The 23369-nt window shown below is 46.1% G+C and overlaps 1 protein-coding gene across 8 annotated transcripts in view; it reads right to left on the bottom strand.

Annotated features, from left to right (window-relative positions):
* Positions 1 to 3940: 3940 nt before the first annotated feature.
* FLAD1 (flavin adenine dinucleotide synthetase 1) overlaps positions 3941 to 23369 on the bottom strand; it is a 39878-nt gene continuing 20449 nt past the window's right edge. For all 8 annotated transcript variants that reach the window (XM_068252515.1, XM_068252512.1, XM_068252510.1 and 5 more), the window contains exons 4-9: positions 19353 to 19500; positions 19168 to 19266; positions 11016 to 11205; positions 10870 to 10943; positions 8777 to 8908; positions 3941 to 5069 (exon numbers count right to left, since the gene is read on the bottom strand). In XM_068252515.1, the coding sequence (XP_068108616.1) occupies positions 5036 to 5069; positions 8777 to 8908; positions 10870 to 10943; positions 11016 to 11205; positions 19168 to 19266; positions 19353 to 19500 (677 nt within the window). In that variant the 3' untranslated portion in view covers positions 3941 to 5035. The remainder of the gene's footprint in view (positions 5070 to 8776; positions 8909 to 10869; positions 10944 to 11015; positions 11206 to 19167; positions 19267 to 19352; positions 19501 to 23369) is intronic.

The raw sequence follows: 23369 nt of genomic DNA, 5'->3' as shown, positions 1-23369 counted from the left end.
ACTACACGGAGGTGGTAACATTGGTAAGTGATTGCATGTGTGCACCAGCTTTTATGCTGGGAATACACCATGAAATTTCCCATCAGATAGATGGGTCGATAGATCATTTCCAACAGTTCCAGTCTGATTTTGATCATTTTTGTGATCGATTTTCTGATCACTTCTATTCAAATCAATCAGAAAAACGATAAGAAATCAGATCGGACCTGTAATGATCTATTGACCCATCTATCTGATGGAAAATTGCTTGGTGTATTCCCAGTATTAGTTTTACCTTAAAGTGAACCAGAGACGAAGCACCCTCACATCAGAGAAGACAGACTCAGCTATAAAGATTCCTGAGCAAAGCCAGACTGACTGCTCAGTCGGGGATTTTATCAGAATTGTAAACAAGCAGGCTGAGCAGTGAAGAATGAAACAGCGAGCAGAGTAGGCATTTTCTCTAATGTTCCCACTTATATGGTAAACATACATGAGTGTGCTTCGTCTCTGGTTTCAACTTAAATGAGAGGTATATGGAAGCTGCCATATTTTTTTTCCTTTTACACAATACCAGTTGCCTGGCATCTCGCAGAGCTCTCATGCATCAGTAGTGTCTGAGTCCCACACCCAAAACAAGCATACGGCAAAGGTAGCCAACTTAAAAGATGCCTGAAAGTTTGAGTGGTACTGAGGCTGCCATGTGCATTTATTTCTAAATAATGCAAATTGCCTGGCATTCTTCCTGGTCCTCTGCCTGTAATACGTTTAGCCCTAGACTCTAAACAAGCATGCAGACTCAGGCTCAAGACCGACTGGATTAGCTGCATGCTGGTTTCTTTCAAGTGTGTAATTCAGACACTACTGCGTAAGAGCTCAATAGGACAGTCAGGCATCTGGTATTGTTTAAAAGGAAATAAATATGGCAGCCTCCATAACCCTCTCACTTCAAGTGTGCTTTAAAGTGAACCTTATGCGAGGCTTGCATATTTATTTCCTTTTAAGCAATACCAGTTGCCTGGCTGTCCTGCTGGTCTCTTTAGCTGCAAAGGTGTCTGAATCACACACCTGAAACAAGCATGCAGCTAATCCAGTCAGACTTCAGTCAGAGCACCTGATTTGCATGCTTGTTCAGTGGCTGTGGCTGAAAGTATTTGAGGCAAAGAATCAGCAGGACAGCCAGAGAATATGCATTCTGTAAAAGGAAATAAATATTGCGACTTCTATATCCCTCTCACTTTAGGTTCAAACATCTGATCTTCATGCTTTTTCAGAGACTATTGCTTCATACACACTTGAGATAAAAGTCCTTGGAAAAGGCAAGATAACAGACCAATTTTACCCCATTCCATGTAGTATGAGAGCCATACGCTACACAGTCTATTCTATGGAGCTGAACTCCCCATCAGATAAAAATCTTTGCAAGATGCTGCACACAAAGATGCTGTACACATGCAACAGATCAGTATCTGCAAAAGATCTGTTGCTGCAAAAGATCCGTTCCTGCAAAATGCATTCATAGTCTATGATATCTGCAGATCCTCATACACACCTGGTTTAACAGACATTCATCTTTCAGATCAGATCCACCAGGATGGGTCTTCAGATCTGCAGATGAATGTCTGTTAACCCTCCTGGCGGTTTGTCAAAATCCGCCAGGGGGCAGCAAAAAAGTTTTTTAAAAAAAAAAATTATTTGATTCGTCTCGCTACATGATAGCCGCTGCTCAGCGGCATCCCCCCAGCCCCTCCGATCGCCGCCGGCGATCGGAGATCAAGAGATCCCGTTCAAAGAACGGGATCTCTTGGAGGGCTTCCCCGTCGCCATGGCGACGGGGCGGGATGACGTCACCGACGTCATCGACGTTGTGACGTCAAAGGGGACTCCGATCCACCCCACGGCGCTGCCTGGCACTGATTGGGCAGGCAGCGCACGGGGTCTGGGGGGGGGGCGGCTGCGGCGACGCGTATAGCGGCAGATCGGCGGCTATAGGGCACTGCACGCAGCTAGCAAAGTGCTAGCTGCGTGCAGCAAAAAAAAATTATGCAAATCGGCCCAGCGGGGCCTGAGCGGTGCCTCCCGGCGGCATAGCCCGTGCTCAGCACGGGCTTACCGCCAGGGAGGTTAAACAAGGTGTGTATGAGGATCTGCAGATATCATAGACTATGAATGCATTTTGCAGGAATGGATCTTTTGCAGGAACAGATCTTTTGCAGATACTGATCTGTTGCATGTGTACAGCATCTTTGTGTGCAGCCTCTTGCAAAGATTTCTGTCTGATGGGGAGTTCAGCTCCACAGAATAGACTGTGTAGAGTATGGCTCTCATACTACATGGAAGGGGGTAACATTGGTCTGTGATCTTTCATTTTCCAAAGACATTTATCTCAAATGTGTACGTGGCATTGGGCTAAAAGAATTAGAGGCAAAGGATCTGCAGGTCAGCCAAGCAATGTGCATTGTTTAAAAGGAAATACATACGTCAACCTCCATCTCTCTCTCTCAGGTCAGTTGTCCTATAAATTAACTCTATAATGGAAGGAATCTGTCCACCAATAGGACACAGACCCAGCAGTATGCCATGATCCTTCCATACTCCATCTACAAATTTCTAGACCTAAGGTGCATACACACATCCATTTTTGATTGGCCAATCACTGACCAATTTTACCATCTCCATGTAGCATGAAGGCGAGCAGACTTTGAATGCTGTGAATAGATTGTGTTGGTAAGCTCTCATATTACAGAAAGGTAGTAAAATTGATCAATTATTGTCCAATCAAAATTGGATGTGTGTACCAGGCTTTATCAGGAAGCTGCAGTTTAAGCGAACGCAGAGACAGCAGTAACAGTGACAAGGCGGTGCAAAGAAGAGGGACAGACAAAGCCATTTCTCAGCATTTTATTACTGTACAGAGATGTCACTACTTGTTAGAGGGGGGAATCCATATAAGGGCATGCGTGGCCTCAGTGAATGATTCCCCATCCACAGAACAGATTTCATTAAAGTCAATTTCACTCTCTCTATGGGACATCTTCGCTTCAGTCGTGCGGAACGTGGCTTGTTGACCTAAGAGTAATCCCCACCAGCAGATAATAAACCCACCGCAAATGATTGAAAGTCACACCACTGCCAGAGGCCAGACGTTATGAAGCTTTTATCCCAGGGGGTACTCCAGGAACTGGTCATAGAGGAGCATCGGGTAATCGCCAGGCAGAGTGCAGAATAAAACAGATATTCTCGGAGGAGACAGAACCTGCCTCTGCCGAGGCACCAGAGAGGTCAGTATGAATATTACAGGTCACATGACATCTTGGAGTGGCCCATAGTCAGGTTGCTAGAGATGGTGGCATAGATGATAAGGAGATCTTCCCATGTCCCGGCTACCATGGAATAGTCACAGCATCACACGCACTTTGAGCCACAGAGATGCTTTGGCTTTCAAATGTCAAGGTCTTCTACAGTATTCAGATCCTGGCGATACCCAGGAGGATAATTCGGCACACGTCACCCCTGTGTGGGGTTAAGCCAAAAAGTACGGTTCCATAATCTCTTTGCAGGTGTGCACCGTACGGGTTTTAGATTTCATGCAGTGACTTCTATGGCCAGACTACTGCAGCAATGTCCATCGTGACCATCACGTCAGGAAGGTGTCAGCACAGCATCACACATAAAGGCAGCAGGGCAAGGCTGGTGTCTTGGCATTGAGCTGGTCAGTCCAGCAGTTCCTTGATGCACCAGCAGCACAGCAGAAAGTACATACATTCCTTCAGGCTTTGCAGCAGAGAGTAGCCCACGTTCATGCCCATCCAGTTCTTGTGTCTAGGGATAGGCAGAGACATGTTCCTCAAGGCTTGTCCCATGGAGAAAGGGGAGAAGGGCACCATGGGCCTGTGGGGTTCAGCTTGGCACAGCGAAGGCTGCCGGGCGTTGCGTCTCTTTATTGGTATCATGATGTGGAAGGAGGCAGTCAGCGGTAGAATTTATCAGCTGTTGGGGCAGAGCACGAGGCCTGAACGGTGGGCAGGGAGAACGCGGTAGAACGCCCAGGTCTTTGTGCTGGGAATTGGGCTGGAAAATTCCATAGGCTCTGCTTCTGTTAAACATAACAAGAGAGGCAGCCAGACTAACCTCTGGCAGCCTGGCACCGTTATCTAAACAGTGCGTAATCCCTGAACACCCTGTGACTGGGTACATACAGCAGCTGTGACTATGGACCCTCCAGAACAGGACATGGTGTAGTTTAACTCTCTCCTGCCAGAGCTAGGAGAACCCTGCTAGGGCCCCATGACCGAGCCCTGTGGATCAGGTGATAATCTGGTGACAGCAGCTGAGACGCTCGCTGACACAGCACAACTGCAAGTGCTGATGGGAGAGAGGCACAGACTGGGGGTTAGCTACCTAGGAAAGGGACAAGAATGCGTCACAGGATGGGTTCAGCCTGTTGGGGTGGTAGAGGGAAAGGAGTGGGACAACAGCATGGATTCAGACACCCAGAAACAGACAAAAGTAGGGCACAGGTGGGTCAGCCAGCCAAGGAAGAGATGGAGTGGTACACACCAGCTTAGGGACAGCCACCCAATGATGAGGCATGAGATGGACACAGGACTGCGTGAGCCACCTGGAGAAGACACAGGCATGGGGTCAGCCAGCCAAGGAAGACAAAGAAGTGGTACACTAGCTTAGGGTCAGCCTCATAGGGAAGAAGGGGAGTGGAACACAGGCAGGAGGTCAGCCTCTTGGGGAAGGACTTCCCTGGTATAAAAAGACAGGAGGGGTACACCAGTTGGAGGTCAGCCATCCTGTTAGAGACAGTTGAGGTCAGACACCAGGTGAAGGGACAGGTTTGGGACCCTAGTAGGCAGTTCAACCACCCTAATGAGACACAGGAGAGGGTCAGCAATAGGCACCCAGGGAAAATCCTCTTAATTATCAGATCCAGGTGATGTTACTGGAGGGGTGGGGCTTAATATATTCATTTCCAACAAGAAACACAGCAAAGTATGTAATCCCTTTGGTACCATTACCCGTCACCCCTCCCCAATGATGTCAGCTTCTACTCCAAGCCACAGCTAGAAGAGACCTGCAGACTGGCAAGAGAAGACAGCCAATCAGAAATTTGTAAAGCAACACAAATGGCAGCAAAAACAATATGGTGTTAGGAAAGAGAGGAAATTAGCAGACATGGTAGTGGGGATCAAACTTCACACATGTAAGTAAAAAGCTAGAAAATACTAAAAGAACTGGAATAACAAACGCTATGTGCATTACAAACTATTTTAATAAGGTTGAAAGAGAAGTATGTAAAAGTTTCAGAAAACAATCAATGATGGACAACAACAGGTAATATGAACAGCGAAGTAACTTTTATTCACAATCTCATTTTCTTTCAGAAACTTTTACATACATATTTCTGGACGGTGTTAGCAGCAAGTTCACATGAAGTACTGTATTATTCTTGTTTTTAGTTTATTTGCAATTATAAGCATATCTCTAGGCACAGATTTAATGTTACCCTTTTTTCGGGTGAATGAGGCTTCTGCAGCTAACAATCCTGACTTGAAATTTTGATCAAATGACAAGAAGCAGCTGGGCACCGAGAGTAAAGCTTCGTATACAGGCTAGATGATTCTCAGCACAGGTGGCCAGTTGGCAAGCGATCCGCATGGTGGATCGACTCGGCCAAGCACTGGCTGGGGCATTTTCGTTTACTCAAACCTTCCCACTCTATTAGCCTTCTTCCACCCTCCACAGCAACATAACATGCCGCTAGCCTACAGCCTTGCAATGTCGAATACCAATCTCTGCTAGGCAACAGTCCTCCTAGGTGTGCATGAGGCTTAAAGAGAACCCGAGATGGCATATTATAATCCTAATAGGACCCAAAGGCAAGTCGTGTGCACAATGACATGCCTTTGGGTCATTGTATCATCGCTGCCAGCCCCCCCTGTGCTGCGCTGCAGCCCCTTAAAGAAAACCTGTACTGAAAAAAAAGCTCCCCTGGGGGGTACTCACCTCAGTAGGGGGAAGCCTCTGGACCCTATCGAGGCTTCCCCCGTCCTCCTGTGTCCCACGGCGGTCTTGCTGCAGCCCCCAGAACGCACAGGCGACAAATCCGTCAGCCTGTGCAATATTTACCTTTTTGAGCTCCAGCGGGGGCGCTGTTGCGGCTCCTCTGACTTAGATAGGCGAAAATAGCTGATCTCCGTCGGGTCCGCTCTACTGCGCAGGCGAGTTGCGCCTGCGCAGTAGAGCGGCCCAACGGAGATCGGCTATTTTCGCCTATCTCAGTCAGAAGAGCGGATACTGCGCCTGCGCTGGAGCCAAAAGGTAAATATTTACATCGACGCCTCTCCGGAAGGACTTACTCCGCCGTCGTTGGACCGAGGAGGATGGGGGAAGCCTCAATAGGATCCGGAGGCTTCCTCCACCCGAGGTGAGTACCCCCCAGGGAAGGTTTTTTCAATACAGATTTTCTTTAAAAGATCGCCAGCTTAGCAACAATCTGCTTGTCGCTAGCTGGCTTTATTTATGTGAGGCTGTCAGTCAGCCTTGTAGCATCTGCCCCTGATAACGCGCTCCCCCCGCCGCTCTCTGCCACTGTTTGCTTCCTCCAATAGGAAGCCAAGCCGCGACCCAGGAGTACTTCCTGGGTCGAGGCTTGGCTTCCGAGGCTTGGCTTCCTATTGGAGGAAGCAAACAGAGGTGGAGAACGTTATCCAGGAGGCGATGCTACAAGGCTGACTGACAGCCTCACATAAATAAAGCCAGCTAGCGACAAGCAGATTGTCGCTAGGCTGGCGATCTTTTAAGGGGGTGCAGCGCGGGCCGGGGGGGGGGGGGGGGGGGGTTGGCAGCAGCGATACAATGACCCAAAGGCATGTCATTGTGCACACGACATGTCTCTGGGTCCTATTAGGATTATAATATGCCACCTCGGGTTCTCGTTAAAGAGGAGCTGTTAGGTATAAGGTCTCAGAGAAAATAAACACATATATCAGTAGCTAAAGATTGGCTGTACTTACATTACATATGCATTTCACTGTCCACGTTTGGATTTCACAGAATTTTTATATAGTATATGCAGAGAATGATGCTCCTGACAGCCCATGGCAGGTTCCATGTTTGTGAAGCCAAATGTGTCGTCATGTCCTGCCTGCTTCTGATCACAGAACAGCTCGTACAGAATAACACAGTGTGCAGTGAATATTAATGAGCCATGTGGCTAGGAACAATAGCGGACTCCTGCAGAGTAATCTTCCCGGAGATTTATCTGTGCTGTGAGTTTAGAAGCTGCTGAAACTTGATCCCGTCTTCTCCTTAGCAGCCGAGGGGAGGGCCCCAGAATGCTTTGCAGTATGGAATGCGGCTTGCGTCCTCCTTAGGAGCTTAGCTTTTGGTGATAAGCACACATTAAATGTAAGAGAGATTTTTATCTTTAGTAATGTCTTTTGGCTTCTGTCTAAACTGTTTAACACAGGAGAATAGAGGTTTAAATTAGCTTCTGCAGCCTGACAGTTACTCTTTAAGGTTCAGGCTCTGTGGATGTGGCTGCTGCTGCTTGGATTGCATCATCCTGCTGATGAGACAGCAAGGTAAAAGTACAGACAACCTCTCTGAGAAGAAGGCAGCACATGTGCTACAGGAAGTAGCCTCTTTCTGCTACATGAAGTGACCAGTGTTCGGGCTCCTGAAGCGCTGTAAAATGATTTATCTGACATAAGGTGATCAAGGCCACAAACAAGATTCGCCACTGACAGCCTGCACAGATTTAGGAAAACATTTGTGCCTGGTCTGGAGTAAAGCTTTAAGCTGAGCACTGTCTCCAGCATGAAGCCAGAGGAGTCACATGACAATGCAGCCATGGGCAGTGTAGAGGCAATTGTAGGGAAGATTACAGTTGTTTGATGGCAGACTGGATTATTTTGACCGTTGGTCTCTGTCAGTACACAGACCAATGCAGTGTATAACTTCTCCCTAAAACTACGTTAATTTATTTTACACCCCCATCCATGCACTGCACCTGAAAGTCAAAGCTAGAAGTCCTAAAATGTCCCAAATACCATAAAATCACCAATCAGCAGCAGTCATGCAAAATACGCTGCTGCGCTGAGTCTACCTCCCTATTGGGTGGAAGAGTGTGGAATTGTAGCGCTTGGGGGGATGGGGCAGTGGCTAAGCTGCCACTCACCAACACTCTCAGCGAGGTAGCGGGAGAAGAGGCGTGGCCAAACTGCTTGTCAAAACTCCTCCCAGTACATTTGCGGGAGGAGGTGTGTCTAATTCAATGCCCCACTGGTGAGGCAAATGGAGGGTGAGCGACTAATTTGTAACCACAGGATGTTAACCCCATGTCTACTTCCAAAAAAGCAGGAAGTAGACACACTTTAGAGCAGAGAGGAAGTTCTGATTTCAGGTTCCGCTTTAACCTCTGGCAGTGAGATCCCTCGTTTACTCATCTGTTGCTTCTTATGAGCAAATCTGCTTTGTATGGTTGTTGTTTTTTTTGCATGGCGAGCAGAAGGTGTGATGAATACATTGAACAGACTCTGTGAGTAACAGTCTATTGCCTATAGTATAAATATACAATATACAGGTCCATCTGGTTTATGTACCGTTAGTCTGATTACAGTACAGTCCGTGCAAACAAGATGTTACATGTCAGTGAATAAGCCACAGCACTGCACTCGCTGTCCCACGGGTGTTAGGCCTCACAAGCAGCTGGTGAAGGACTGGCTTGCACCACAGGGGTGAGGGGACACATTAGAGGGACGAACAGGCACACGGGATACATTACTTCCTGGATGTGCGCTCTTCCTCCTCATTTTCCAGCATGTAGGCTGGATGGAAACTCTCCGCACCGGCCGGAGTGGTGTACCGCAGCGCTGGGTTCTTCACAGTGTTTTCCATGCTGCCAATCGATGTGTAACTGTAAGAGAAAGAGAGAAATATTTTGGTGACCTGTAACAGTGAGGGCCTGAGCCCACTAACGCAGTTGTGCGCAGCTGTGTCTGCTTTTCAGCATCTGTAACATTGATGTGTTGCTGAAAAGCGGACAACTGCGCACAACTGCTTAAGTGGGCTCAGGCCCTAAGGCCTCATTCAGATCACTCAGCACAGATGGCTGTGCGATCCGAACACTATGCGTACAATCGCACGCCATCTGCACTACTATGCGCTGCGCATCCCATTCACTACAGTGAATGGGATCTGTGCTGCGATTCCCGAAAATGCATGCAGCAGTGCGCATATGATGGGAATGGTAGAAGGGCTGTCTATTGCGTGTCCTACACTATGCACGTTGCCAAAATGCGCACGGCAGCACGCATAGTATGAACAAGCCCTAAGGGCCCGTTTCCACTATCGCGAATTCGCATGCAAATTCGCATAGCCAATACTAGTGGATGGGACTGTTTCCACTTGTCAGGATTCCTTTGCGTTTTTCTGTGCAGAAAAAATCTGCACGGCAGAGCCATCAGAATTCGCATACCGCTATGCGATTTGCATACAATGTATTTAATAGGGAATTCGCATGCGGGTTTAGTATACAAATTTTCATGCAAATTCGCATACGATTTTGCATGGAATCAATGGAAAAGCACACAGGCACTGCCATGGTTAAATTTGCATACATCGTCATCCATGCAAAATCATATGCGAATTTACATGAAAATTCGCATATAACCGCATGCAAATTTTTAACACGGCGATTCCCACTGCACAAGTGGAAAAGGGCCCTTAGACATTTCCATAAACTCACAGTGGTCAGGAGGGGCCCTACACTAAAAAGAGGATGCGGCTTTCTGTCCCGCCCCTTCCTGATGCCCAGTTACCAATGGCAGCACTATTATTGTGATGCAATTATTGGTTTGTTGAACAGAAGGAAGGAGAGGTGTGTAAGTCAGAGAAGTCAGGTTATTCCAGTATTCAGAGGGGCTCCTTTGGGTGCATAAGATGATCTGGAGCAGCCTTTCTTAACCTTTCTACCCTGGAGGAACCCTCCTGATAACTTTTGGATCTCAAGGCCTACTTAAACCACTGTTAAGTTCATGTCAATTTAGCTCCACCCATGACCACACCCATTTTCTGGTTGGAGTGCCCCGGATCGCTTAGGATCCTAGCAACGCCCCTGCGATAGTCATAGAGTGCTGGTCATGTGACCAGTGCCTAGGCACCAGGACAGATGTGATAATAATAATTCCTATATCTGTATAGCACTTTTCTCCTGTTGGACTTGAGCAGAGCGCTGGAGCTGTGCTGATCGTACCAGTCCTCGGAGGGGAGCAATGTTCAAGATTATTTTGAGGATGCCAGCACAGCGAAGGAGGGACATAGGAAGATTGGGCAAGCATCTGGGCCATCCAGGGGCTTCCCCCTACTGAGGGGTAAGTGTCTTTTTTTTTAAGATTTCAGGAATGCTTTAAGTCTTGTCCTAATGTTACCTGTCACTGGGACACGAAGTGATGAAAAACACAGACAGACAGAAATAAAATCCTGGCAGGATTTGAAATTTTGGTATCAAATTAAAGGGAACTCGGGGTGAGAGGGATACGAAAGCTGCCATATTGATTTCCTTTTGAACAATACCAGTTGCCTGGCAGTCCTCCTGATCCTGTGTCTCTAATACTTTTACCCATAGACCCTGAACAAGCATGCAGCAGATCAGGTACTCTGACTCAGGTTTTAATTGATTAGCTATATGCTTGTTCCCGGTTTTTGACTCAAACGCTAATTATGCCAGAAGATCAACAGGACTGCCAGGCAACTGGCAGTTTGCAAGGAAATAAATATGGCAGCCTCCAAATCTCTCTCAGCTCGGGTTCCCTTTAAAAGTGTTACAGCTGCATGCATGGCTAGACGAACAGACAGAGAGACAGAAGGACGCCTTACCCTTTGTCATACAGGATACAGTAAGGAATGTAAAGGGTGCGTAGAAACTCCCAGATGTCGCGATATGACCAGTCCTGTAAAACAGACACGAGTCAGTCTGGTGGTCTCCATGGAGGAGGTCATGTGATCTGTGAACTGCAACTCACCAGCAAGGGATTGACTCTCATGTACTGCGGCCAGTCAGAGTCAGTCATGCACAAGGGGGTCAGAGAGCGGGAATACGGGTCCGTCCGACGCGTCCCCATAAGGATGCCCTCCAGCTGTGGCTGCTCTGCCTTCAGCTCCATCAGTGCCTGCTTGATGTCACCCTGAATGGTGTAAATCTGCAGATTGTACCTAGATGGGGGGAGGAGGAATTACAGATGCCAAAGAGCAGAAAAGAACCAGGGGAGGAGGAAAAGAGAAGATCCAGAAATAGCAAGAGATCAAAGAGAAGAAAATAGAAGAACAAGAAAAATGTTGGGGGAGAGATAGAAAGGGTAAGAGAAAATGTATGATGGGTGTATAAAAGTAAGATGAGGGGTGAGAAAGGGAGTTTGTGTGAGTGGGGGAGGGTCAGGGATGGACAAAAGAAAATGTTAACACTGAATATAATACAGGTGGCAATCTGAAAACTGCATCAATATGCCATAAGGCTCTGACAAACTCCATATTACGACGCTTATTCCCCATAACCTGCTGCGTAAATTTGCATACAAAATTTACATAATCTTGCATCAGCTTGGAATTATTTTCATCTCATTGACCATCCCTAATCAACAGTCCTTCTATGCATATTATTTTTCAGTTGCCACTTATGTACAGATAAAAGTCTATAAGGTGTCCATGCATCATCCGACTTATGGGCGGATTGGACCATGAGACAGATCCCTCTGTGATTGAATCCAATCAGAGAAGGATCTGTTGCTTGCCCACACACTGCTGACCAATTCCCAATAGACCTCAGCATGAAATGCATCTAGAATCAGCCTGGTGACACCACCTGCTTGCCCCCCTTCCCCCTCCCCTCTCGGTGCCCTTGCAGTGTTCATTCTCCCCTGTCCCACTGCCACTACTCCTGACCTCAGCTGCCATCACCCCCATGTCCGCAGTTACCAGGAATGCCACCACGTGGCGCATGTACCACATGGGTTGGGTGACTGTGACATCACACGCACATGCCTAGTGCTACGCGGGGGTGACAGTGGAGGAGGCCAGGAATTGCGCCAGCGGGACAGGAGAGGATTTACACTGCACACCGGAACCAGGGAGGACATTTTGTACTTGGAGGGACACTGTCCGGAGGTCCATGGCGTACGTTGGTCAATGATATATATCGAGCCAAATGTCTTTCTACTTCACAACTCTAGTTGTTCCCACAGAGAATATAAATCCACAATACTTCCCCCACTTACTAAAAGAGGAACTCCAGTGAAAATAATGTAATAAAAATTGCTTCATTTTTACAATAATTATGTATAAATGATTCAGTCAGTGTTTGCCCATTGTAAAATCTTTCCTCTCCCTGATTTACATTCTGACATTTATCACATGGTGACATTTTTACTGCTGGCAGGTGATGTCAGTGGAAGGAGATGCTGCTTGCTTTTTTTTTTGCAGTTGGACCCAGATGTTATTTCCCACAATGAAATGAGGTTCACAGACAGGAAACTGTCAGGATCATCGTCCTGACATCATACTGTGGGAGGGGTTTCACTAAAATATCAGCCATACAGAGCCTCCTGATGATCCGTTTGAGAAAAGGAAAAGATTTCTCAAGGGAAAGGGGGTATCAGCTACTGATTGGGATGAAGGTCTATTCTTGGTCACGGTCTCTTTTTAATGCAGCAAGAGCACAGATACCAGCTCTTTGGAAAACCAAATCCACCCCCACAGTGAGTCAATGGCTACGTAAAGTCAACAAAATAAAAAATCTGGAGGAATACATGGGATCCATAACACAATGACCCCATACAAGGCCGCCTGGGCAGGATGGCACCGTTTTAACCCTCTCTAGCGATTACCTACAACATCTACCCAATTCACCTTACTGAGGAGTCTATGATGGAGACTGTCGGAGTCAGTAGTATTTAAATAGTACTGAGTAGTACTTTTCTACATATAAAAACAAACACTCTGCCTTATCTTTAAAAGTCATATTAGTGAAAACTCAATTGTGTTCATAATACTAAACTTATATTACATATTATTACATTATGATATACTCAATTTAGTTAAAGTGGATCCGAGATAAACTTTTACTCATTGCATAATTGTGTTCCTTTCATATAGTTTATAGGGCATTCCTCAAGCCAAATACTTTTTTTGTTTTGTTTTAATACTCTAATTCCCTATAAACTATACAAGCCTCACCCACAGCTTCTCCAGAGAGCCTTGGCACGCTCAGCCTTAGTAGCAAGGGCTTATGGGAGCTCAGTCTTGGCAGGAGGAGGAGGAGGAGGTTACTAACCAGAGATTTCAGAGGCAGAGGGGAGGAGGGAGTAGGAGAGGGGAGTGGGAGATACAGATCAGCTTGCCTTTGTGTAATGTGACAAACAGAACATGGCTGCCCTCATTGTATCACAGGAATAAATAATCATAAACTGTTGAAGCTGTTTGCAGCTAGATTTGCTGAGTAAACTATCTAAACTTTACATAAAGATATATAGACACGTTACTTGTTAAAGTTTTTCATCTCGGATCGACTTTAACCACTTGCCGACCGCCCACAGCCGATGGGCGGCGGCAAAGTGGACGCTGAAAGGACCGCAATACGCCCAAGGGCGTTGCGTCCTTTTAGCATGCCGGGGGAACGATCGCGTCATTGATGACGCGCGCTTCCCCCGGCAACTGGCTCCGCCCACCCACAACGACAACCCGCCGGCTGTTTGGAAGCGCCGGCGGGTTGTTAACCCGGCGATCGTATAATACACTTTGTAATGTATACAAAGTGTATTATACAGGCTGCCTCCTGCCCTGGTGGTCCCAGTGTCAGAGGGACCACCAGGGCAGGCTGCAGCCACCCTAGTCTGCACCCAAACACACTGATTTGCCCCCCCTGCCCCCTGATCGCCCACAGCACCCCTCAGACCCTCCCCTGCCCACCCCCCAGACCACTGTTTGCACCCAATCACCCCCCTAATAACCCATCAATCACTCCCTGTCACTATCTGTCAACGCTATTTGTTTTTAATTCCCTAAACTTCCCCCTAGGGACTCCTGATCACCCCCCCCCCCCCCCCCACTCCTCAGATTCTCCCCAGACTCCCTGCCCTGTGTACTGTATGAATCTATCCCCCCTGATCACCTGTCAATCACCTGTCAATCACCCGTCAATCACCCCCTGTCACTGCCACCCAACAATCAGCCCCTAACCTGCCCCTTGCGGGCAATCTGATCACCCACCCACACCATTAGATCGCCCGCAAACCCGCCGTCAGATCACCTCCCAAGTGTATTGTTTACATCTGTTCTCTTCTCTAAACACCCACTAATTACCCATCAATCACCCCCTATCACCACCTGTCACTGTTACCTATCAGATCAGACCCTAATTTGCCCCTTGCGGGCACCCAATAACCCGCCCACACGCTCAGATTGCCCTCAGACCCCCCTTATCAATTCGCCAGTGCATTAATTACATCTGTTCTTCCCTGTAATAACCCACTGATCCCCTGTCAATCACCTGCCAATCACCTATCACCCATCAATCACCCACTGTCACTGCCACCCATCAATCAGCCCCTAACCTGCCCCTTGCGGGCAATCTGATCACCCACCCACACCATCAGATCGCCCACAGACCCGCCGTCAGATCACCTCCCAAGTGCATTGTTTACATCTGTTCTCGCCTCTAAACACCCACTAATTACCCATCAATCACCCCCTATCACCACCTGTCACTGTTACCCATCAGATTAGACCCTAATCTGCCCCTTGCGGGCACCCAATCAACCGCCCACACGCTCAGATTGCCCTCAGACCCTCCCTTATCAATTCGCCAGTGCATTATTTACATCTGTTCTTCCCTGTAATAACCCACTGATCACCTGTCAATCACCTATCAATCACCCATCAATCACCCCCTGTCACTGCCACCCATCAATCACCCCCTGTCACTGCCACCCATCAATCAGCCCCTAACCTGCCCCTTGCGGGCAATCTGATCACCCACACCATCCGATCGCCCGCAGACCCGCCGTCAGATCACCTCCCAAGTGCATTGCATCTGTTCTCTCCTCTAAACACCCACAAATTACCCATCAATCACCCCCTGTCACTGCTACCCATCAGATTAGACCCCTATCTGCCCCTAGGGCACCCAATCACCCGCCCACACCCTCAGACCCCAGCCCTGATCACCGCACCAGTGCATTGCTTGCATCTATTCCCCCCACTAATCACACCTTGAGACACCCATCAATCACCTCCTGTCACCCCCTAGCACACCTACCCATCAGATCAGGCCCTAATTTGCCCCGTGTGGGCTCCTGATCACTCGGCCAAACCCTCAGATCCCCCTCAGACCCCCTTCCGATCACCTCCCCAGTGCATTGATTGCATCTATTTTCCATTCTAACCACCCCCTGAGACACCCATCAATCACCTCCGGTCACCCCCCTAGCACTCCTATCCATCAGATCAAGCCCAATACAACCTGCCATCTAAAAGGCCACCCTGCTTATGACAGGTTCCACAAAATTCGCCCCCCTTATAGACCACCTGTCATCAAAATTTGCAGATGCTTATACCCCTGAACAGTCATTTTGAGACATTTGGTTTCCAGACTACTCACGGTTTTGGGTCCATAAAATGCCAGGGCAGTATAGGAACCCCACAAGTGACCCCTTTTTAGAAAAAAGACACCCCAAGGTATTCTGTTAGGTGTATGACGAGTTCATAGAAGATTTTATTTTTTGTCAAAAGTTAGCGGAAATTTATTTTTATTGTTTTTTCACAAAGTGTCATTTTTCACTAAATTGTGACAAAAAATAAAATCTTCTATGAACTCACCATACTCCTAACGGAATACCTTGGGGTGTCTTCTTTCTAAAATGGGGTCACTTGTGGGGTTCCTATACTGCCCTGGCATTTTAGTGGACCTAAACCGTGAGGAGTAGTCTAGAAAACAAATGCCTCAAAATGACCTGTGAATAGGACGTTGGGCCCCTTAGCGCACCTAGGCTGCAAAAAAGTGTCACACATGTGGTATCGCCGTACTCAGGAGTAGTAGTATAATGTGTTTTGGGGTGTATTTTTACACATACCCATGCTGGGTGGGAGAAATCTCTCTGTAAATGGACAATTGTGTGTAAAAAAAAAAAAAATAGTCATTTCTCTCACCCGGCATGGGTATGTGTAAAAATACACCACAAAACACATTATACTACTTCTCCTGAGTACAGCAGTACCACATGCGTGGCACTTTTTTGCATCCTAAGTGCGCTAAGGGGCCCAAAGTCCAATGAGTACCTTTAGGATTTCACAGGTCATTTTACGACATTTGGTTTCAAGACTACTCTTCACGGTTTACGGCCCCTAAAATGCCAGGGCAGTATAGGAACCCCACAAATGACCCCATTTTAGAAAGAAGACACCCAAAGGTATTCCGTTAGGAGTATGGTGAGTTCATAGAAGATTTTATTTTTTGTCACAAGTTAGCGGAAAATGACACTTTGTGAAAAAAAAAAACAATTAAAATCAATTTTCGCTTACTTGTAACGGAATACCTTGGGGTGTCTTCTTTCTAAAATAGGGTCATTTGTGGGGTTCCTATACTGCCCTGGCATTTTAGGGGCCTTAAACCGTCAGGAGTAGTCTAGAAAACCAAATGTCGCAAAATGACCTGTGAAATCCTAAAGGTACTCGTTGGACTTTGGGCCCCTTAGCGCACTTAGGGTGCAAAAAAGTGCCACACATGTGGTATCGCCGTACTCAGGAGAAGTAGTATAATGTGTTTTGGGGTGTATTCTTACACATACCCATGCTGAGTGGGAGAAATATCTCTGTAAATGGACAATTGTGTGTAAAAAAAAAATCAAAAAAATTGTCATTTACAGAGATATTTCTCCCACCCAGCATGGGTATGTGTAAAAATACACCCCAAAACACATTATACTACTTCTCCTGAGTACGGCAATACCACATGTGTGGCACTTTTTTGCAGCCTAACTGCGCTAAGGGGCCCAAAGTCCAATGAGCACCTTTAGGCTTTACAGAGGTGCTTACAATTTAGCACCCCCCAAAATGCCAGGACAGTAAACACACTCCACAAATGACCCCATTTTGGAAAGTAGACCCTTCAAGGTATTCAGCGAGGAGCATAGTGAGTCCGTGGCAGATTTCATTTTTTTTTGTCGCAAGTTAGAAGAAATGGAAATTTTTTTTTTTGTCACAAAGTGTCATTTTCCGCTAACTTGTGACAAAAAAATAAAATCTTCTATGAACTCACCATGCCTCTCAGTGAATACTTTGGGATGTCTTCTTTCCAAAATGCGGTCATTTGGGGGGTATTTGTACTATCCTGGAATTTTAGCACCTCATGAAACATGACAGGTGGTCAGAAAAGTCAGAGATGCTTCAAAATGGGAAAATTCACTTTTGGCACCATAGTTTGTAAACGCTATAACTTTTACCCAGTCTAATAAATATACACTGAATGTTTTTTTTTTTATCAAAGACATGTAGCAGAATAACTTTCGTGCTCAAATGTATAGGAAATTTTACTTTATTTGAAAAATGTCAGCACAGAAAGTTAAAAAATTTATTTTTTTGCCAAAATTCATGTCTTTTTTGATGAATATAATAAAAACTAAAATTCGCAGCAGCAATCAAATAGCACCAAAAGAAAGCTGTATTAGTGACAAGAAAAGGAGGTAAAATTCATTTAGGTGGTAGGTTGTATGACCGAGCAATAAACCGTGAAAGCTGCAGTGGTCTGAATGGAGAAAAAGGCTCTGGTCCTTAAAGGGATACTGTAGGGGGGTCGGGGGAAAATGAGCTGAACTTACCCGGGGCTTCTAATGGTCCCCCGCAGACATCCTGTGTTGACGCAGCCACTTCCCAATGCTCCGGCCCCGCCTCCGGTTCACTTCTGGAATTTCTGACTTTAAAGTCAGAAAACCACTGCGCCTGCGTTGCCGTGTCCTCGCTCCCGCTGATGTCACCAGGAGTGTACTGTGCAGACACAGACCATACTGGGCCTGCGCTGTGCGCTCTTGATGACATCAGCGGGATCGAGGACACGGCAACGCAGGCGCAGTGGTTTTCTGACTTTAAAGTCGGAAATTCCAGAAGTGAACCAGAGGCGGGGCCGGAGCATCGGTGAGTGGCTGCGCGGGCACAGGATGTCTGCGGGGGACCGTTAGAAGCCCCGGGTAAGTTCAGCTCATTTTCCCCCGACCCCCCTACAGTATCCCTTTAAGGGGTAGAAAGACTGTGGTCCTTAAGTGGTTAAGGGAAACTCAAGGTAGAACTAGTTCACTATATGAGCTTGGTTTTGTTTCTCCTTAAACAAAAATGTTGACTAACTCATTTTTCTATAAGATGTGAAATAAGATGTTTGAGTATTCTCCTTTCATTCCCGTTTGTATTCTGCTGATGTTAATTTTATTCAATTAATATTATTGAAACTGATATATCGAATGCTGTTATCACCATTCCATACTAAGGATTTCCAGCACGCTCGATCAATACAGTCAACCAATTTCACCCCAAAATCGACTCATCAATTAGGCATGCTTGTTGCAGCACTAATTTTGATCTGTTTTAATAACATTATTGAACTAGATGGTTGATTGGGCCTCAACATCACTACATGTATGGGCACCTTAAAGAGGAACTGAAATAATACAATAACCAAAGAGTTTCACTTACCTGGGGCTTCTGCTAGCCCCTTGCTGCCTTCCTGTCCCGTGCCGGTCCTCCACAATACTGTTCTCCTGCCGCCAGCTTACAAGTCGACGGCGACTGCTCCAGCGCGCTCTGAGCCACACATTTTCTAGTGTCCTGCGCTAATAGTGCAGGATGCTATTGCGGAAAAAGATACGCGTGGTTCGGGGCGTGCAAGGCGCAGTTGCCAAGTCCACCGAAATGAAAGTAGCTGGCGGCAGGAGAAAGGAGAATTGTGGGGGACCGGCGCGGGACAGGAAGGCTGCACAGGGCTGGCAGAAGCCCCAGGTAAGTGAAACTCTTTGGTTATTGTATTATTTCAGTTCCGCTTTAAGAGTATGGGTTGCCTTTATCTCCTGCCCCCCTCCATGCTGATTGTAAGCAGAGACAGAGGGGGACTTTAGACCTGGTTTGATGTGGCAGTCTTACCGTTTGACTGTGTCCTGCATGAACTGCTCCATTTCTTGGAATGATGATGCAGTGCGGATGTAGAGGGCTTGCAGTTTGTCCTTACACTCCGGGTATCGCCTAGACATATAAATAACACAGAAGAGGATTATGGGTAATACAACCATCTGCCACTGATCACTGCATTGATCCAGGATGCTGCTCACCTCTTTACTGCTGCGTGATACAGGTGCAGTAGCGCAGTACAATCTTTACCGCCGTTGAACGCCACACAGATCTTCTCCAGACTGTACTGATTGAGGGCCTGCTCCACCGTCTGCAGCGCCAATAACGCCTTATTCCCCAGCGGAGAGCCTTAATATACAGGAAAAGCTTTATGCAATATACTGACCAGATAGCACACGCATCAGCCCTAAAATCTCCAATTTTGAAATGAAAGGTTACACAAGGTGACGATCAGATACACCTGTGTCTGTACAGTACCAAGCATACAAATAACTAGGCTGAGTGCTTTTTTTTCCTTTCTCGAAGTTAGTATTCAGGTAAGCAAGTGACCTTCACTGATAAGGTATGAAAGCCAAATGTTGAATTGACTTCTTATCAGTCTTATCAGCTGCTTGAACAATAGCAAGAGATTTTTTTTAGGTGTTGCACAAGAAAAGTTGTGAGAGCCTAAAGACCTCTGTTGTGTGTACCAGGCTTCATACACACGCTCAACAGCGGCCTTTTATGCAGCACAATTATCAAACAACTTTTGTTGTGAAATAAGTTGAAACAACCTAAAAAAAGTTGTTGGCTATTGTTCAAACAACTGATAAGACGTCAATCCAACAGTTGGATTGATGTCTTATCAGTCTTATCAGTTGTTTGAACAAACAACTTTTTTTGGTTGTTTCAACTTGTTTCACAACAAAAGTTGTTTGATAATTGTGCTGCATAAGACCGCTGTTGATCTTGTGTATGGGGCTTAGGGCAGGAAAGAGATGAATAGATAGAATTTAGCTCTGGCATACTCCAATGACTAGGTCATTGAGCAGAGACAATGAAACATTATAAACTTGAAAATTAAATTTAAATATAAAATATAACTGTGGGATATTTAAAAAAGGAGGTTTTTAGGAGAAGGAGGTTAGATACAATTGTTTATTTTTACCTTGTGTTTCCTGAGAGACACTGAAGCGAAAAAAAAATGATGATATGATTTGTATGTGTAGTACAGCTAAGAAATGAAACATTAGGAGCAGAGATATAAGTCTAATATTGTTTCCAGTACAAGAAGAGTTAAGGAATTCCAGTTATCTATGCAAAAGAGCCATTGAGCTCCACGACTTTCAAAGTCACAGAGAGCTCTGTCTTATGAAGCTTGTTATCTCAACTGTCAGTCACTGTATTTCTTTTCCTCTCCAGAGGACAGGTCAATAGTTCACTGGGCTGCTCTGTAAAATCATTTAGAATGCTGATTAGTGTGTTAAACTGCAAATATTAGAGAGTGATGCAATGTTATAAAAAAACACTATATAACTGAAAAGAAAAATATGAGAATATTTTCTTTGCTACTAATGTTCTAGTAAATATCCGTACTACACCACCAATTCATTATATCATAATTTTTATTTTCGTTTCAGTGTCTCTTTTAGTGCTTTCAGACATCTTACATAAAATAATTTGCATTGATAGCTTCAGCGCCTTTTAGGAGTACATATTAACCCACTGCTGTTCAGTTGGGCGCAGGGTGAGCCAACAGACAGCTCACCGTGCTCCCACTGAAACTCTGGCGTAATGTTAAATACTATTCCCCTTCCCAGTTGTAGCAACCTGGGGAAGACACGTAATTCAGGGTCCGGATATTGCCAGCACCCAAATTACAGGGATTTCTAGATTCCCCAGCACCACTACAGACAATTTAACATGTGCCGAGATGACCTGATCCGCCAGTCTGACGTAAGTGAAGTGCGCTGTTTGAGTATCTCTCCAGCAGCCGCTGGAGAGACACATTGAGGGCGTACTCCTCCTGCGTAGACTGGCTCCGACTGACGGAAGTGTGGGGAGCCGGTATTGGAGCTGCGGGAAGACTGAGGAAGGCGGCGTGGGAGCGATCTGAGCGAATGGGGCTGAAGGAAGCCCCAGGTATGTATAAAACGTTTTGTTTAATCCAGCTCTGAGTCCCTTTAAGGTGTGTAAACTAGCTAGATGAAATTTGGCAGATAACGATCGCCTCTGTTGAAAATGCAGTGTGTGTGCAGCAGCCACAGCCCTGAATCCTCCTTTGTGTTCACCCTGATGGTTCGCTTGGGTGAGAGCATTATGCTATCCATCCCACCCGCTGAGTGATATCACACTTACTCCATCTCCTCCCCCACCCATATAGCTACAGAACACATCACTAGCCCACAGGTTAGTAATGCATCTGTACAGTGTTGGATCCGCAAAAGCGCAATATGACATGCCTTGTATGCGTGTACAGGTCAGCTTTTTTCCTAGCTACAGGGAAAAAGTAATCATTTCACATAGGCATACGTCACCTAGGAAAACTGAAAAATAATGCCTTTTTTCAATTGCTTTCTTAATATTCCTGTTAAAATTAATTTAGAATAAAATAATTCTTAGCAAAATGTACCACCCAAAGAAAGCCTAATTGGTGGCGGAAAAAACAAGATATAGATCAATTCATTGTGATGAGTAGTGATAAAGTTATTGGCAAATGAATGGGAGGTGAAAGTTGCTCAGATGCAGAAAATGAACAACCCTGTGGGCTGAAGTGGTTGAACTGCATTCAGTGGAATGGCTCGAGCACATTGATCAATTCCTGGATAGGTTTCTGCTGAAATCTAATCAAGATCAAATGGACAAGGGGGTAGAATCCTGCAAATCACAGTCCCATCACTGCGAGGGTGCTGATGAAGCACTATAAGAGATGGGAAGAGGCATGGCCCATTGCTGATGCTTCATGAAAATATAAAAAACGGTGGTAGAATGTGTGTGGGGGATCCCCATGGTCGCAACAGAGACAGAAAGCACAGTGGTAAGTACCGTAACTAATTTCCGGAATATCCAAAAGATGTGAGAATGCCAGCAGCCAACTTAGCCCTCTAGTATCCACCTAAAACTGAACTATCACTTTTGGCTGGACTAACTCTTTAAAGTAAATAAATAAATATCTAACATTACATTCAATAAAAACGCGTTTTCCTACTTTTGTAGTACCCATACACAGTTTTTATATTTGCTTTTTGTACACAAGTCATTTCCTCTGTTTACAAATTACAAGTTTACAAACTACAGTTTATTTGCTCTGAAAGCGGCAATTGCATTTTATTGCATAACTGCTGTATTCGTATATTATAATCTACTAGTAGATCTACTAGTATAATCTACTAGTAGACCCAAGGCTCTAGGCCTTTTTGCCTGGCGCCGCCACTGCCAGTGGGCATGCGCACGCCTGCCCACCCATAGCGCGCGCCCGCCCGTGCCTCGCCCACCTCGCTCGCCCGCCCACCTCGCTCCCTGGTCCCGTCCAGCTGTCTGTACTGCGCACATGCGCAGTAGGCAAATAACAGGGACACAGGGACAGCTGTACGCACAGCGACACAGGGAGATTATAGTATAGGATCTAGTGAACAATTCTCTCCTCTTTCACCTTCTGCTAAGCCTGCAGCTGAGATACAGCACTGCCAGGAATGTTTACTTTATTGTGGCTGATTCTAAAATAAGTTTCCCGCTGAATAAGAAGTGCTGTGTTTAACTGTTTAAATGCGGTTCTGCTACCAAGTTTCTTTCTGGTAGTAGGTTCTATGCTGTAAAAATTTCTTTCAGAGCAAAAGAAGAAATGTTGAGATTTATCCGACTTTAAAGTAAATCCGAGGAGAGGGGGATATGGAGGCTGCCATATTTATTTCCTTTTAAGCAATCCCAGTTGCCTGGCTATCCTGCTGATCCTCTTCCTCCAATACTTTCAGCCATAGACTCTGAACAAGTATGCAGCAGATCAGGTGTTTCTGACAATATTGTCAGATCTGACATGATTAGCAGCATGCTTGTTTCTGGTGTAATTCAGACACTACTGCAGCCAAATAGATCAGCAGGGCTGCCAGCAGGCATGGGCTCACAAGTAGTTATGAGTTACCACTGCGCACTTCCTCCTTCCGGCTTGACGCAGGAAGAGCACGTAGTGAGGCTTGCAACACATCCAACAGGACGCATGCAAGCTGTTTGGAGCGCAGGGA

Source organism: Hyperolius riggenbachi, chromosome 9 (assembly GCF_040937935.1).
Source record: "Hyperolius riggenbachi isolate aHypRig1 chromosome 9, aHypRig1.pri, whole genome shotgun sequence".
In the NCBI taxonomy this organism is placed as follows: Eukaryota; Metazoa; Chordata; class Amphibia; order Anura; family Hyperoliidae; genus Hyperolius; species Hyperolius riggenbachi.
This window is presented reverse-complemented; position numbering and strand designations above follow the sequence as displayed.